We start from the raw sequence: 15,564 nt of genomic DNA on the forward strand, positions 1-15,564 counted from the left end.
TTGAAACAGAGGGTAATTGTTCCTCTGTTAAGATACTGAAAAAAGCCGCAGAGGTTGAATTTAGCTAGCTCATAGCTCAAATAGTTCACCTTGCAGAAAAGTTAGGCCCCGGGGCCAGTGGCATAGCCAGGTGGAGGGAACAGGGGGGAGCGATCACAAAAAAAGGCGCCACCCGCTGTGGTGCTTTTACTCACCCGGCGGCACTTTTACTGACGGGGCAGCGCTCCGGGTCTTCGGCGGCACCTCGGCGGCGGGACCTTCACTCGCTCCGCGGGTCTTCGGCGGCATTTCGGCGAGTGAAGAGCGGCGGGCCTGGAGCGAATGAAGGGCCCGCCGCCGAAGACCCGGAGCGCCGCCGGGTGAGTAAAAATTAAAAAGGCGCCAAGAAATTGAAAAGGCGCCACTTGTGCTCAGTGGGAGAGCGGCCGCTGCCCCGCTCCCCCCCCTAGCTACGCTACTGCCTGGGGCCTGTGACAATCCCAAGCAGCAGGTCAGAATGTCAAGAAAGTAGAAAGAAAATCCTGGGTGTTTCATTTAAACTCTAATTCTTTTATAATGATAAATCAGTAATTCTGCTGTATGATTAGTTAAGTAAACTTTGGAGGTAATCTGGTTTTGTTATTATAGAATAGAACAGTGTTGCATCTAAAAAAAAAATTAAATCCGGGTTTTGTTCAAGCAATCTAAGAGGTAACAGCTTTTGGTAACTAAGTGTCTGCTCCTCTGCCCTCCATGTGGAAAAGTATTTTGCACTGAACAAAACAGGAAGAATAACAAAAACAGATGCTTCCTACTTACACAACTATAACAATTAAATACATGGATGACTTAGTACATATACATTTAAGTATAGTGAGCACAACATTTATTCTTACATTCCAAATTTTAATCAAACTATGCAATTTACTAGAATTTTTAATGTCATTTAGGAAAAATTGTAAGGTTTCAGTGTTTTTTTTTTAATAAGTAAGCTGCTAATACAACAGAACCAAAACCTTAGCTATACAGTAGCTAAATCAATCTCCTGACCAGATTCCTTCACTGCCTATTACTTCTATGGGAAGTGGAATATTACTTCTACACACTCCGAATTTGGTTTTGTAAGCACATTATCCACGTTCTAGTTCAGTTTGAGTTAGAGTTGAATTAAGAGAACTAAAAATCTCTTAACATTTCTTCAAAGCAGGCCATTTAAAATGTAACCAGAAACAAAGGATGCACTCCCAATACTCTCCCTGGATACAGACCTTCACAGCAATCTTGCCACATCCTGAGATCCAGTTTAGGAATTTCTTCACAGCTACCATAACCATGTGGGAACTCGGCCACCTTAAAGACATCACGTTGCACTCTGGTTATATTGTCAGCGTTGTCGCACAAAATTCTGGCAAGAGATGTTTGCTTGATCTGAGTCAGCTGAGGTGGACTAAATACACCAGGATTTTCATACCATAACCTGTAGTCTCACAGAAAGAAAGTTAAGTTCTTAGACAGTTAAGACAATGGTAAATAAAATAAAATAAAATAAAAAGACATACATACAGATAGTTGGCACTTTACTAGAGATTTTGGGATATTATAATCAACACAAAATAGTATTCTTTGAAAAACAGATCACCGTAGGAAAAATACACAGTTCCTGAAAGCAGATGACTTTACACTCTGTCTTAATGTTGCCTTCTAATTACCCATGATGCCTCTGTCCACAAATCTTCCTAAGTGAACAATTTTTTTTGGCAGAAAAGACAAGGCAGACAGAACATACTTGCAAATTAAGATGGATTTACAGTTGCTTTGCACAAAGAAACCAAAGCTTACACCCCAATTTCCCTCTCCCTCCTGTCATGCGCATGCTCAAATATGCACCAAATTCTTACCCTCTCAAGACACCCGGACATTCCTGTGCACACACATTCCTCAATTTCCCCCTCCCTCCTGTTTCCCATTTTCTCCTGCAAATACATACGCCTAGAATATCTGTCCTTCCTGCCCTCTACGGAGTAGATCTGGTGCACCAGTAGTTTGTGAAAAGAAATACTTTGGGTTAATGATTTTTTTTGCTGTTTTACATAATTGAAAGTGTATCTGTTAGTAGATAAAACATACCCTTTAGTATTGTGTGCAGTTCAGTATTCTTTACTTAGAACAGAGTATGTAATTGCGTCATCAGCTGGTGGTAAGAATTTTTCCAAGATCGATCTAGCTCAAGCCTACCTACAAATGGAAACTGAAGACAGTGACAAATCTGAGGAACTGTCCCAGACTGAGGTGTCAATAGAGAAGATTTTGGAACAAACTGATAAGTTAAACACTAAGAAGTCACCAGGACCAGATGGTATTCACACAAGAGTTCTGAAGGAACTCAAATATGAAATTGTGGAACTACTAACTGTGGTACATAACCTATTGCTTAAATCAGCCTCTGTACCAGACAGATGACTGGAGGGTAGCTAATATAATGCTTATTTTTAAAAAAGGCTCCAGAGGTGATCTGGCAACTACAGGCCGGTAAGCCTAACTACAGTACCAGGCAAATTGGTTGAAACTATAGTAAAGAACAGAATTATCAGATTAACATGATTTGTTGGGGAAGAATTAGCATGGCTTTTGTAAAGGGAAATCATGCCTCACCATCTATTGGAATTCTTTGAGGGTATCAATAAGCAGGTAGATAAGGGTGATCCAGTTGATACAGTGTACTTGGACTTTCACAAAGACTTTTGACAAAGACTCTTAAGCAAAGTGCAAACTGCTTAGTCATGGGATAAGAGGTCCTCTCATGGATGAATAACTGGTTGAAAGACAGGAAAGAAAGGGTAAGAATAAATGGCCAGTTTTCACAGCGGAGAGAGGTAAACAGCGGGGTCTCTCAAGAACCTGGTGATCTCAAGAAAGGGATCATGAGTGAGGTGGCAAAATTTGCAGATGATACAAAACTACTCAAGATGGTTAAGTCCAAAGCTGAATGCAAAGAATTACAAAGGGATGTCACTAAACTGGATGACTAGGTGACAAAATGGCAGATAAAATTCACTGCTGACAAGTGCAAAGTAATGTACATTAGAAAAAATAATCCCAACTATACATACAAAATGATGGTGTCTAAATTAGCTGTTACCACTCAAGAAAGAGATCTTGGGAGTCATTGAGGATAGTTCTCTGAAAACATCTGCTGAGTGTGCAATGGCAATCAAAAAAGCTAACAGAATGTTAGAAACCATTAGAAAAGCAATATACGATAAAACAGAAAACATCACATTGCCACTTATATTAATCCATGGTATGCCCATACCTCAAATACTGCATGCAGTCCTGGGTGCCTCATCTCAAAAAAAAGATATATTAGAATTGGCAAAGGTGCAGAGATGAGTAACAAATATTATTAGGGCCATGGAACAGCTTCCACATGATGAAAGATTAAAAAGACAGGGACTGTTCAGATTACAAAAAAGAGATGACTATAGGGGAATGTGATAGAAGTCTATAAAATCATGAATGGTATGGACAAAGTGAGTGTTATTTATCCATTCATATAACACAATGACTAGGGGTCACCTGATGAAATTAACAGTCAGCCGGTTTAAAACAAAGAAGTACTTCTTCATATAATGCACAGTCAACCTGTGGAACTCCTTTCCATAGGTTGTTGTGAAGGCCAAAAGTATAACTGGATTCAAAACAGAATTAGATAATAGGTGATCCAGTTGAGGATAGGCTCATCAGTGGCTAGCCAAGATGGTCAGGGAGGCATCCCATTATCTGGGTGTTCCTAAACCTCCAACTGCCAGAAGCTGGGACTGGACAACAACTGGGATCACTCAAAATTGCCCTGCTGTGTTCATTCCCTCTGAAGCACTGGCCTCTGTCAGCAACAGGATACTGGGCTAGATGGATCACTAGTGAGACCCAGTATGGCCATTCTTATGATCCTACGACAAGTACCTTCCAATTAACATGCACAAGGGCGTATTTCAATATAGCAGGTTAGAGTTTGGAATAACATCCGCACCAGCTATTTGGCAGGGAGCTATGGACCAGAGATTACAGGGCATTCATGATATTCATGCAACTTGGATGATATACTGGTCATGGGAGCTAGTGATGAAGAACACACTGAGAACCTCCAAAAGGTACTTGGCAAGGCTGTTTGGTCCTATAAGAGCTAATAAAGACAAATATGAATTTTTCAGATTAAGTTGCATATTGTGGCCACACCATTGACAAAGATAGCTTATATAAATCACAAGAAAAAGTTGAAGCTGTCCTAAAGACAACCCAACCACAAAATGTGTCATGATTATGCGCCTTCCTAGGGATAGTTAGTTACAAAAGAAAGTTACCTTTTCCATAACTGGTGTCCTTTGAGATGTGTTGCTCATGTCCATTCCATTTGAGGTATGTGTGCTTGCTACATGCACCGGTGCCGGATGTTTTTCCTTCAGTGGTATCTGTAGGGGACCGGCTCTGCCGCCCCCTGGAGCAGCGCGCACATGCCGCAGTATAAGGGGTGCTGCCGGCTCCCCCCACCCTCCTGCTTGCCGGAAACTCTGACAGTGGGGAAGGAGTGCAGGTTATAGAACAGACATGAGCAACACACCTCGAAGAACACCAGTTATGGAAAAGGTAACTGTCTTTTCTTCTTCGAGTGCTTGCTCATGTCCATTCCATATTAGGTGACTCCCAAGGGCGGGCCTGTGAGCCTAGAAAGAACCAAGTTAAGGTCCCACTGTGGAACAGGAGCCCAGGCTGGTGGGAAGAGTCTCTCAAGGCTTCTCAGGAATCAGACCAACATGTCGTGTGAAAACACTGTCTGACCTTGGACTGGCGGGTGAAAAGCTGAGATAGCTACAAGGTGTACTCTGATGGAAGAGAGGGAAAGCCCCTGGTTCTTAAAATGGAGCAGGTAATCTAAGATAGGTTGTAAGGAGGAGCGCGTTGGAGAGATGCTACACTCAGACGCCCAGTGGAAGAACCTCATCTATTTGGCCAGGTAGGTTGCTCTAGTGGAAGGCTTCCTGCTTTCCAAGAGGATTTGCTGGACCTCTTTAGAACAGGCCCACTCCTCCAAATTCAACCACGCAGCATCAATGCTGTGAGGTGGAGGGGGGGCAAGGTTGGGGTGTAGGAGACACCCATGATGTTGTAAGAGCTGATCCGGTCAGTCGGGAAGGGGCCAGGGAGCGGCCACTGCTAGATCCATCCGGAGCGACCATGATGACTTGGCAATTGTCTCTCTTGACCTTTGACAGGACTCTGCTGATGAGTGGGATTGGCGGGAAGGCGTAAATCAGAGCACCCGACCACAAAAGGAGGAAGGCGCCGGAGAGGGAGCCTTTGCCCAGGCCTTGTAGGGAACAGAAGCGATGACATTTCCTGTTCTGTCTGGTGGCAAACAGGTCCACTTGGGGAGTTCCCCACCTCTGGAAGAGGGTCCGGACTATCTCTGGATGGAGTGACCACTCGTGGTGAGAAGAAAAGGATCTGCTGAGGCGGTCTGTCAGTGTGTTCCTGATGCCGAGGAGGTGACCGGCCTCCAGTTGGATCGCGTGGTCGATGCAGAAATCCCACAGTCGGAGTGGCCTCTTGGCAGAGGGCCAATGAGCGTGCTCCCCTTTGCCTGTTGATGTAAAACATCAAGGCCGTATTGTCCGTCAACACTCTCACCACCTTGCCTGCCAGGTGCGGTAGAAAGACTCCGCAGGCCAAGCGTACCGCTCTGAGCTCCTACACATTTATGTGCAACCTCATCTCCTCTGGGGACCACATGCCCTGGGTCTGGAGGCCACCGAGATGTGCTCCCCAGACAAGGTCTGAGGTGTCCAATATCAACTCGATCGAGTGACGAGGGCTGTCAAATGGAACTCCTTTCAGGACCACACTGGGGATGGTCCACTACTATTGCGAGGTAAGTATCATCGGTGGGATGGTAACGACTTTTCCAGGTGATCTCTGGACTGGTAATAGACCGTCGCCAGCCACTGCTGTAAGGGCCGCATCCTAAGCCTGGCACAGTAGACGACATACGTACATGCTGCCATGTGTGCCAGCAGGCACAGGCAAACCCTGGCCATGGTCAGGGGGAACTCTCAACTGAAGGCTGGAGGATGAATAAATTTTTCGCCCAAACAGATCCAGTCTCTTCAAGTCTTTATTCTTGGGTGCAGCCCTGGTTGATCCTGCCTTTCCCTCTGGTTAACGGCCTCAACAATGAGGGAGTTTGGAGCCGGGTGAGTATAGAGATACTCATGGCCTTTAGCTGGCACAAAATATTGGCGCTCAGCCCTTTTTGAAATGGGTAGCAGGGAGGAAGGGGTTTGCCACAGAGCATTAATTATTTTCGATACCCCCTCATGTAGGGGTAAAGCCATCCTGGCGGGTGCTGTGGAACAAAGGATGTCGAACAGTGAGTCAGACGGCTCCTCGAGTTCCTCTGCCTGGAGCCCCAGGTTAGAGGCGACCCTCTTCAAAAGCTCACGATGAGCCTTGGTGTCATCTTGTGGAACTGGGTGAGGGGAACCCGTAATAGCTTCATCCGGCAACGATGAGGACGACTTCAGTGCCAAGGGATCTACCACATCCCCTGGTGATCCAGCTGACTGCACGTCTGGGTACTCAGGGGCCTGGAGGGTCTTTTCCTGTGGGGCCTCCACCTCCGGAGGAGGGTGGGATGCTGCGGCCAGTGGCCTATCTGAGGCCCCCGCCACTAACCGGGCGGCCTGCAAAGGCTGGGTAAACCCCGACGGGTTCAAGGGGTACCATGCCACCGGCCATTGGCCAGGAGGCCATGGGGTTGGTTGCGGTGCCGATGGTGCTGATGATGCCGATGGTACCGCCGGTGCCGGGCCTTGTCCCGCTGAGAAGGACTCCTGTTCAGTGCCGGAATCCTAAGCGGAGCGGTCACTGCGGCGTGACCATGACTGGCTGGACCGGAGGCCCTCCTCCGTGTGGTGCCGGCCACTGTGCCCAACGTCGACCTGTACGATCGAGACAAGTCCCTCACGTGGGCCCTCGGGGATTTTCGGTGTTCGGTGGATCTGCGTCGGTAAACTGGTGAACTATGCCTCACGCTGCTCAACTGGTTACTGGGACCTAGAGCGGGACGGGGAGCCAGAGTGGGCTGGTCGTCAGGAGGATCTCTCCAACCGTGGGGATTTGCGTCTCGGCGACAGGTGCCGGCAGGCGTGTGACTGGTAGCTCTGTTCAACCGATCCGTCATGTGATGAGTGCCAAGGCATTGGAGACATAAGGGGTCAGTCTCGATGCTCATGCCGGGGGGCGCGTGCCTCCGCAGGTCTGTGCCAGGTTACCGGTGAGCCGCGCCTTGAATCCCGCTGTTGATGCCCAGGGTCTGGAGACCGAAGAGGGCTTCTCTGAGCCTGCCTCCTTACTTCCGTGGCATGACGGCTCCTTGTGGGCGAGCGCTGGCTGGACGTCCCCTGTGATGGGGAGCGGTGCTGCTGAGGCAGGGACACGTGGAACGGTCCCAAGGTGGGTTTACCCCTGGACTTGGATACCTCCAGGGCCGGTTTGGGTGGCACCGGTAGTGTCAGGATCTCCTGCGCTGCCTCCAGGGCCTCGGGCATCGACGGGACTTCTAGCTGACAGAGGCCCTCATCACTGTCCGGTGTGGCAGGCATAGTAAGGGAGGGGCTAGACTGTTCGACTTCAGCTGGGACCCGACTCCCTGATGGAGGCGTTGAGCCATCCAGCACAGGTCTTGGCTCTTCTCCGGCCCTCTCCTTTCCCTTACAGGATGTGGGAGATCGTCCCCTCGCGGTCCTCTTGGGCTTCTTGGCCGGGGCCGGGAAGGGGGATTGGTGCCGGCTCGTAGATGGTGCTGGTGGGGCGCTCCGCACCGAAGCTGCGGTGCTCATGGCCAAGTCGGACCTCTGCTCCGGTGCCAGGGTCAGCGCTGACACTATCAGGAGTGCCCTAAGATGGATGTCTCTCTCCCTTTTTGTTTGGAGTTTGAATGATTTACAGATGCGACACTTGTCGCTTATGTGTCCTTTGCCTAGACACCTTAAATAACTAATGTGCGGGTCACTGATGGGCACAGGCCGCTTACAACGATCGCATGGCTTAAAGCCTGGAGACCGGGGCATGCCCCGTCCCTAGGCTTAGTCCCGTCCGGGACCAACTAACTAGAACTAACACTAAGGGTAACTACTAACTATATACAACTATTTTTCAGGGTGAAAAAACGTTCGTGAGACACACTGAACGAAGCGAAAAGCTAGCCGAAGCAGCAGACGTTCCAGCACCGTCACTGGTGGCAGGAAGGAACTGAGGGTGGGGGGAGCCGGCGGTGCCCCTTATATAGCGGCATGTGCGTGTTGCTCCAGGGGGCGCCAGAGCCGGCCCCTACGGATACCATTGAGGGAAAAACTTCCAGCACCAGCACATGTAGCGAGCACACACACCTAATATGGAATGGAAATGAGCAAGCACTCGAAGAAGAACCAGAGGTTCCTACCTAACATAGTGATAATGTAACATCTCCTGACTGAACTGTGACAGAATGGACAGAAATGGTGTTGGCTCACACAGTGTGTCAAGACTATGGATGAAGTAAAGAAGTTTATAACATCTGAAAAAGTGCTTACATACAGCAATACATCCTTACCTATAAACTTAGCTTGTGACTATTCCCCATATGGAATAGGAGCAGTAATTTCACATGTATTGGAAGATGATACTGAAAGGAATTGTCTTTGCTTCTAGATCTCTGACCTCAGTAGAATATAATTATACCCAAACTGATAGAAAAATAATGAGTTTAATCTGGAGAGTTAAAAAGTTTCACCGATATCTTTATGGGAAACAATCTACTTTGGTTACAGAGCAGCAGCCACTAGTTTCAATTTTTAACCCAAAGAAAGGTGTACCGGCAATGGCTGCAGCACAGTTACAGAGATGGGCAATATTTTGGGGCACTCACTGTTTTGATGTTGTTCAATAGTACCAACCAACATAGAAGTCTTAAAGAGACCTTGAGAAGTCATACAGTCCATTCCCTCCCCCTACACTGGGGAGTATACCAAGTATATCAAGTATACCTAGTTTATCAAGTATACCTAGACCTTCCCTAACAAATTGTTTAACCTGTTCTTAAAAACTTCCAATGTCACAAATGGGGATTCCACAGCCTCCCTTGGTAACTTATTCCACTACGTAACTATTTTTATAGTTAGAAAGTTTTTTCCTAATATCTAACCTAAATAATGTTTGCTGCAGCTTCAGCCCTTAATTTCTTGTCCTACCTTCAGTGGACATGGAGAACAATTGATCACTGTCCTCTTTATAACAGTCCTTAACATATACCAGGTCCCCTGCATCTTCTTTTCTCAAGACTAAATATACCAGTTTTTTTTTTAACCTTTCCTCATAGATCAGGTTTTCTCAACCTATGATCACTTTTGTTGCTCTCCTCTGGACTCTCCAATGTATCCACATCTTTCTTAAGGTGTACCTTCCACAACTGGACACAGTTCTCCAGCTAAGGCCTCACCAGAACCTAGTATAGCAGAGTAATTACCTTCCATGCCTTAGATATAACACAGTCACTAATACATCCCAGAATATTTGCCTTTTTCGCAACTGTATCACATTGTTGGCTCATTCAATTTGTGATCCACTATAATCCCCCCAGATACTTTTCTGCAGTACTACTACAAAGCCAACTATTCCCCATTTTATAGCAATGCCTCTGATTTTTCTTTCCTATATGCAATACTTTAAACTTGTCTTTACTAAATTTTATCTTGTTGATTTCAGACCAATTCTCCAATTTATCAAGGTCACTTTGAAATCTAATCCTGTCCCCCAAAGTGCTTGCAACTCCTCCCAGATTGGTGACATCCACAAATTGGATAATGGAGTGGAGACTGTGCTTATACAAGTTATTAATGAAAATACTGAATAGCACTAGACCCAGGACTGACCTCTGAGGGACTCCATTAGAGATGTCCTCCCAGTTTGACAGAGAACCAATGATAATTACTGTCCGAGTATGTGTTTTCAACCAGTTGTGCACCCCCCTCATAGCAATTTCATTTAGACCACATTTCCCTAATTTGATTGTGAGAATGTCACGTGAGACAGTGTCAAAAGCTTTAATAAAATCAAGATAAATCACATCTACTGCTTCCCCCTCTAGCCACTAGGCCAGTAACCCTGTCAAAGAAGGAAATTAGGTTGCTCCGTCAGGATTTGTTTTTGCACTATTTTGAACTATTATCCTCCAAGTGCTTACAAATTGATTGTTTAATAATTTGTTTCTGGATCTTTCCGGGTACTGAAATTATGCTGACTGATCAATTCCCAGTGTCCTTTCTGTTCCCCTTTTTAAAGATATGTACTATGATTGCTGTTCTCCAATACTCTGGGACCTCACCCATCCTCCATGAGTTCTTGAAGATGATTGCTAATGATTCCAAGATTTCTTCACTTCGTTCCTTAAATATCCTACAATTAATTTTGTCAGGCCCTGCTGATTTGAATGCATCTAACTTCTCTAAATATTTTTTAGCCTGTTCTTTCTCTATTCTGGCTTGTTTTCCTTCCGCCTTATTGTTAATATTAACAACATGCATGTGAAGATTGCTTATCATGCTTGTCATTGGCAGTAGCAGGTAAGGATCATGAAGTAGAACCAGAGACAGTCAATATATTCTATATTGGCACAATTGGAACCTTTGCCAGTGACAAACACTATAATACAACACAAAATTAAGAATGAAAGTGTATAACAAGGTTTCCTAAAGTTTGGCACCAAAGTGATTATGCCCTCATTTCTGAGTCAGAATTTCTCCCTTCCATTCATCTACATAAAAACCATCTGATTTACACAGTTCTGGATTCCATTTCTAAAATTTTAAGTAGGTTTTATGCAAAGGAAAAAAATACAGAAAAGTGTACTGAGAGGGCTGTAACACTCACCTGTAGGTATCCAAATACTTTATTTATGATCTAAGAGTTTAAAGTACCAGACTACAATTTTGTAAGATAAGCTCTGATCCACCCTCTCTAATGATATTTTAGCAATATTTGCCTGAGGCATTGTTTTAAATTAAATTTTATTTTATGATTCATGCTCTCTCTCTATTTTCCCTCTCTTAAGGCACCTTTTAATTATAAAAAAAATAAACTTAATTAGATAGTGGTAACTATTAAAATGTGGCTAATCATTGCCAGGTATCTACAATAAAAAGAAACCTGACTTTCTTCCCTCAAGAGAGGCAAAACCAGGCAAGACATCACAGACTACAAGTTACATCAAAAGGAGGGAAGTGTGGATTTTCAGACGTCAGAATTTGAGAAGGGAGAGCGGACAAATACCAAAAGGAGTGCCAGGTATTTATCCCCTTTATATTTTCACTTAAGGGCATGAAGGATGGAGTGGGCCCAAGTGTCCCTCAGTTCCTTTGTCCAGTTCAAAATCCAAGTGGTGTAGAACTCCCTAGTAGAGGGGAAAGAGAGCAAGTCATGGAATTCATGTGGACAACACATCTTGAAAAAACAAAGTTACTGGAAGGTAAGTAACTGTTCTTTCTACTTCAAGTGATTGTCCACATGTATTCCACTTCTGGTGACTAGTGAGAAGTGACCTCATAATTAGGAGAAGGTCGCTAGAAGCCCCATTTAACTCAAGACTGCAGGACAGCCCTGTCAAAGAGGACATCAAATCTTGAGGCCTAACTAAAGAATAGCTGGCTGAAAGTGTGGACTCATCCCCACTGTAGCTGCACTGCAAATTTCTGAAATTGGCATGCTTCCCACAAAAGACAGAAAAGATCCTGAGCCCTGGTGGAGTAGACTATAATCTAAATAAAACTCAGATTTATTTAAGGCCATGACACTATGTCTACATTACGTCTGGTCTACACTAGGAAATTAAGTCGCCATAACTGTGTCGCTCAGGGGTGTGAAACTCCCCCCCCCCCCCCCCCGAGCAACGCCGTTAAACCGAACTAACCCCCCGTGTAGACAGCACTAGGTCGACGGGAAAATTCTCCTTTCGACCTAGCTACTGCCTCCTGGGGAGGTGGATTACCTTCGCCGACATAGATAGTGTCTTCACTGAAACACTACAGCGGCGAAGCTGCAGAGGTACTGCTGTAGTGGTTTATATGTAGACATGCCCTAATACAATTAAATACCGATTTAGACAGTCTTTGGGTGTATACTGCCTGACCTTTCACCCAATCTGCAAATGTTACAAATAGCCTGGGGGAACCCCTGAAGGTTCTTGTTCTTTCATGGTATTATGAAAGAGTCCTAACCACATCAAGGATGTGCAATTTGGCCTCCCCCTGGTTGAAGTGGGGCTAAGGAAAGAAAAATGGCAGGTGAACAGTCTAATTGAAATGAAAATCTAAGACAATCTTGGAAAACATTTATGACGAAACCTAAGGATCACTTCGTCTGTATGGAACGCAGTGTAAAGTGGACCAGTCGTGAGGCCTTGCATCTCCTTTACCTTTCAAGCTGATGTTATAGTCACTAAAAAGGTCATTTTCACAGAAAGATGATATGGAAAGCAAGTTGCTAATGGCTTAAAAGGGGGTCCCCATTAACCCACCTAACACTATATTGAGGTCCCAAAAGGAAGGGGGCTCACAGAAAGTGGGAAACACATGAAATAAGGCCCCTAAGGAATATAGCAACTATAGGGTGAGAAAATATGTTTTCCCCTTGAATGGGAGGACAATATTGCTGCTTGATGTACCCTTATGGAGCTGATGGATAGCCCTGAATGCTTTAGCCATATCAGATAGATCAGAATAGTAGGAATTGCGACTTCTAAGGGAGACAAGTGGCATAGTGTTGTCTAAATAAAAAACCTCTTCCATTTAAGTGCATAGGTCAATCTAGTAAAGTCCTTCCTGCTATGCACAAAAATATTCTGGATTTCAGCTAAACAGCTTCTTTCACTGACAGAGAGAGACAAGGTGGGTAAGGTAATATCTTTTATTGGCCCAACTTCCATTGGTGAGACAAGCTTTTGAGCTTACAAAGACCTCTGCTTTAGTCTGGGAAAATAACCCCAAGTGTCACTGCTCTTTGTAAGGTTGAAAGCTTGTCTCTCTCACCAACAGAAGTTGGTCCAATAAAAGATATTGCCTCACCTACATAATCAGTGGATAGGTACACTTTATTCTCAGAGTTCACGAGATAAGGAAAGCATCTGACAAGAAGACTGTATTCAGCCTTTCCCCAAATCTCCCACCCTGGAACAGAATGTTTGGCATTTCTTGTTCTCATCTGAAGCAATATTGCTCATTATCCTCACCTGCAGAAGATGGTTTGCAAGCTCAAATCCTTAGCAGGCAATTTGCAGATGAGAGGGCTGGTCCAGCAGGACATTCTGAAAGTCTGGCAGAAGCAGAATTACTGGTACAATCTGTTGAAGAATGCACCAATTCCAGAGATGAACTTGCTTAGCAAAGGAGGGATAATTGTATTCCTTTCTGTTTGTTGACATAAAACATTGCTGTTGTGTTGTCTGTCATTTCCTCAACTGTTAGTCCATAGCATAAGAAGAAACGCTTTGCATGCTAGACAAATAGCTCCGAGTTCCAGAACATTTATGGCAGTCCAGAGGCCTTGTGCCTTGTAATGCTGTATGGAATATCGGTGACCATTTATAATATTATTGATACCAATATTACAAAATAGAAATGAATATTACAAGTATGCCATGGAAGGTATCAGTACAAAAGTTATAATTTGCTAAGAATGATAATCTTGTTTATATGTACGTATCATCTTTGTTTCATGACTTATAAATAACTGCATCTCAAACTTGTGCTGTCTTTCTGAGTGACATTTCCATACAGATTGGCATCAGCACTATCCAGCCTGCTTAATGGCCCATCAAGGGCAATCAACTGTACAATGAACCAACAGAGAGAAGCCAGGGGCTATGCCTATGAGTCAGCAGGACATGTAGGGACATGCCTGTGGACAGGGGACTCCAAGAGCTTTTCCATGCCCATGTGCTGTGAGCATCTGTTTGGGATAAAAGATGTACAAGCCAAGCCACATGACAAAGGATATAAAAAGGCAGCTACATCTTCTCCATTTTGTCTTCAATCCTGCTTCTCACCTCTGGAGTAACTTCTCTACAAACTGAAAAGGACTAATATATTCACCCAAGCTTTGGAGATGTTCCAGGGGGACTTTACAAGCCAGCAAACTCACCAGTGCTGCTAAGAACCTGATATATGGACTCTGAAGTTATGTGTATGTATCTGATTGCTTTGCCATTTAACATCTCTCTTCTCTTTCTTTTCTTTTCATTTATAATAAAACCTTTAGTTTTAGATACTAAGGGATTGGCTGGCAGCATGGTATTTTGGGTAAGATCCAAACTAATATTGATCTGTACTGTGGCTGGCCCTTTGGGGATCAGAAGAACATTTTGTATAGTGCATACAAGTTTTAAATAACTTCTCACTTTACTGGACCTATTTGCTGATTGTGAGCCAGAGAATGGAATGCAATAAAAAGGGCTGTGCAGTTTCTTTTTTTTTTTTTCCAGCTCCTTGATAACTTGTGGGGGGGACCAGGAGCACAGTTTGTGACTGGCCAGTGAATCTAACTACAGTGTTAAGCACCAGGTTTGGGAGAATCTGCTCTCCTTTCTGCAGCCGGCCCTGACGTTGGCATTTTCAGTGTGGGCTACCGTAGGCAACTTGGGTCACAGACCTGTGAGTGGTCTAGATGGGCTCCCCACCCGAGCGTGGAAGTCACCAATATTTTGATAGGTAGGCACAGCTGGAGAAATCAGTACTCCTTTGCACACATGGGAGTCTTCCACCAATTTAATAATGAGAAGGCTTCTCAGGGCACCTGTGTCCTCATGTCCATATGATGTATGTTGGGCAGATACACTATTTTCAACCACATTTCTATGAAACAGAGGTGAAATCTGGCATGCTATGTGGCGTAAGTGAGAGACATGCTCTCGCTCATGTCTTTGGGTGAGCTTGCAGCTGGTTGATGAGGTCTACCTTGGTCTTGAAGCTGTCCTGTGGCAGATTAGCCTTTGCTGATGGGGAATCTAGCACTATCCTTATGAACTCTAGTCTCTGGGTTTGCAACAGTGATTGACTTTCCTTTTTAGATTCTGAGATCTGGTGTGGTGAAAAAATGTAGGACTATGTGAATAGAATCGTTCACATGCCATGGTGATCTTCCTCGAATGACCCAGTCATCGAGTACTGGCATACCTTGCCTCGTAAGATGAGCTTGTCAATCACTTGCTGAATACTCTTGGTTTTGTTGAAAGACCAAAGGGAAGGACTTTGTACTGGTAGTGGGAAGTTCCCACTTGGAATCTTAGTTATTTTGTGTGTGCCAGGTGAATTGATATGTGAAAGTATGTGTCTTCTAAACTGAGAGCTGTGAACCATTTTTGAGGATCTAAGGATAAGATTATAGAGGCTAGAATTACCAAACTGAATTTAGAGTTACCAAACTGAATTTGAAATGACGGATGAAGCTGTTTGAGTTGTCTCAAATCTAGTACTAGATGTTTGTCTCCCTTGTTCTTAGGGA

The 15,564-nt window shown here is 44.7% G+C and overlaps 1 protein-coding gene across 4 annotated transcripts in view; it reads right to left on the bottom strand.

The window, feature by feature from the left end:
* PXDN (peroxidasin) overlaps window positions 1-15,564 on the bottom strand; it is a 151,733-nt gene that overhangs the window by 24,233 nt on the left and 111,936 nt on the right. For all 4 annotated transcript variants that reach the window (XM_024215788.2, XM_024215789.2, XM_024215790.2 and 1 more), the window contains one exon: window positions 1,248-1,456. In XM_024215788.2, the coding sequence (XP_024071556.1) occupies window positions 1,248-1,456 (209 nt within the window). The remainder of the gene's footprint in view (window positions 1-1,247; window positions 1,457-15,564) is intronic.

This window comes from Terrapene carolina, unplaced genomic scaffold (assembly GCF_002925995.2).
Source record: "Terrapene carolina triunguis isolate 2854851 unplaced genomic scaffold, T_m_triunguis-2.0 Scaffold42, whole genome shotgun sequence".
NCBI lineage: Eukaryota > Metazoa > Chordata > Testudines > Emydidae > Terrapene > Terrapene triunguis.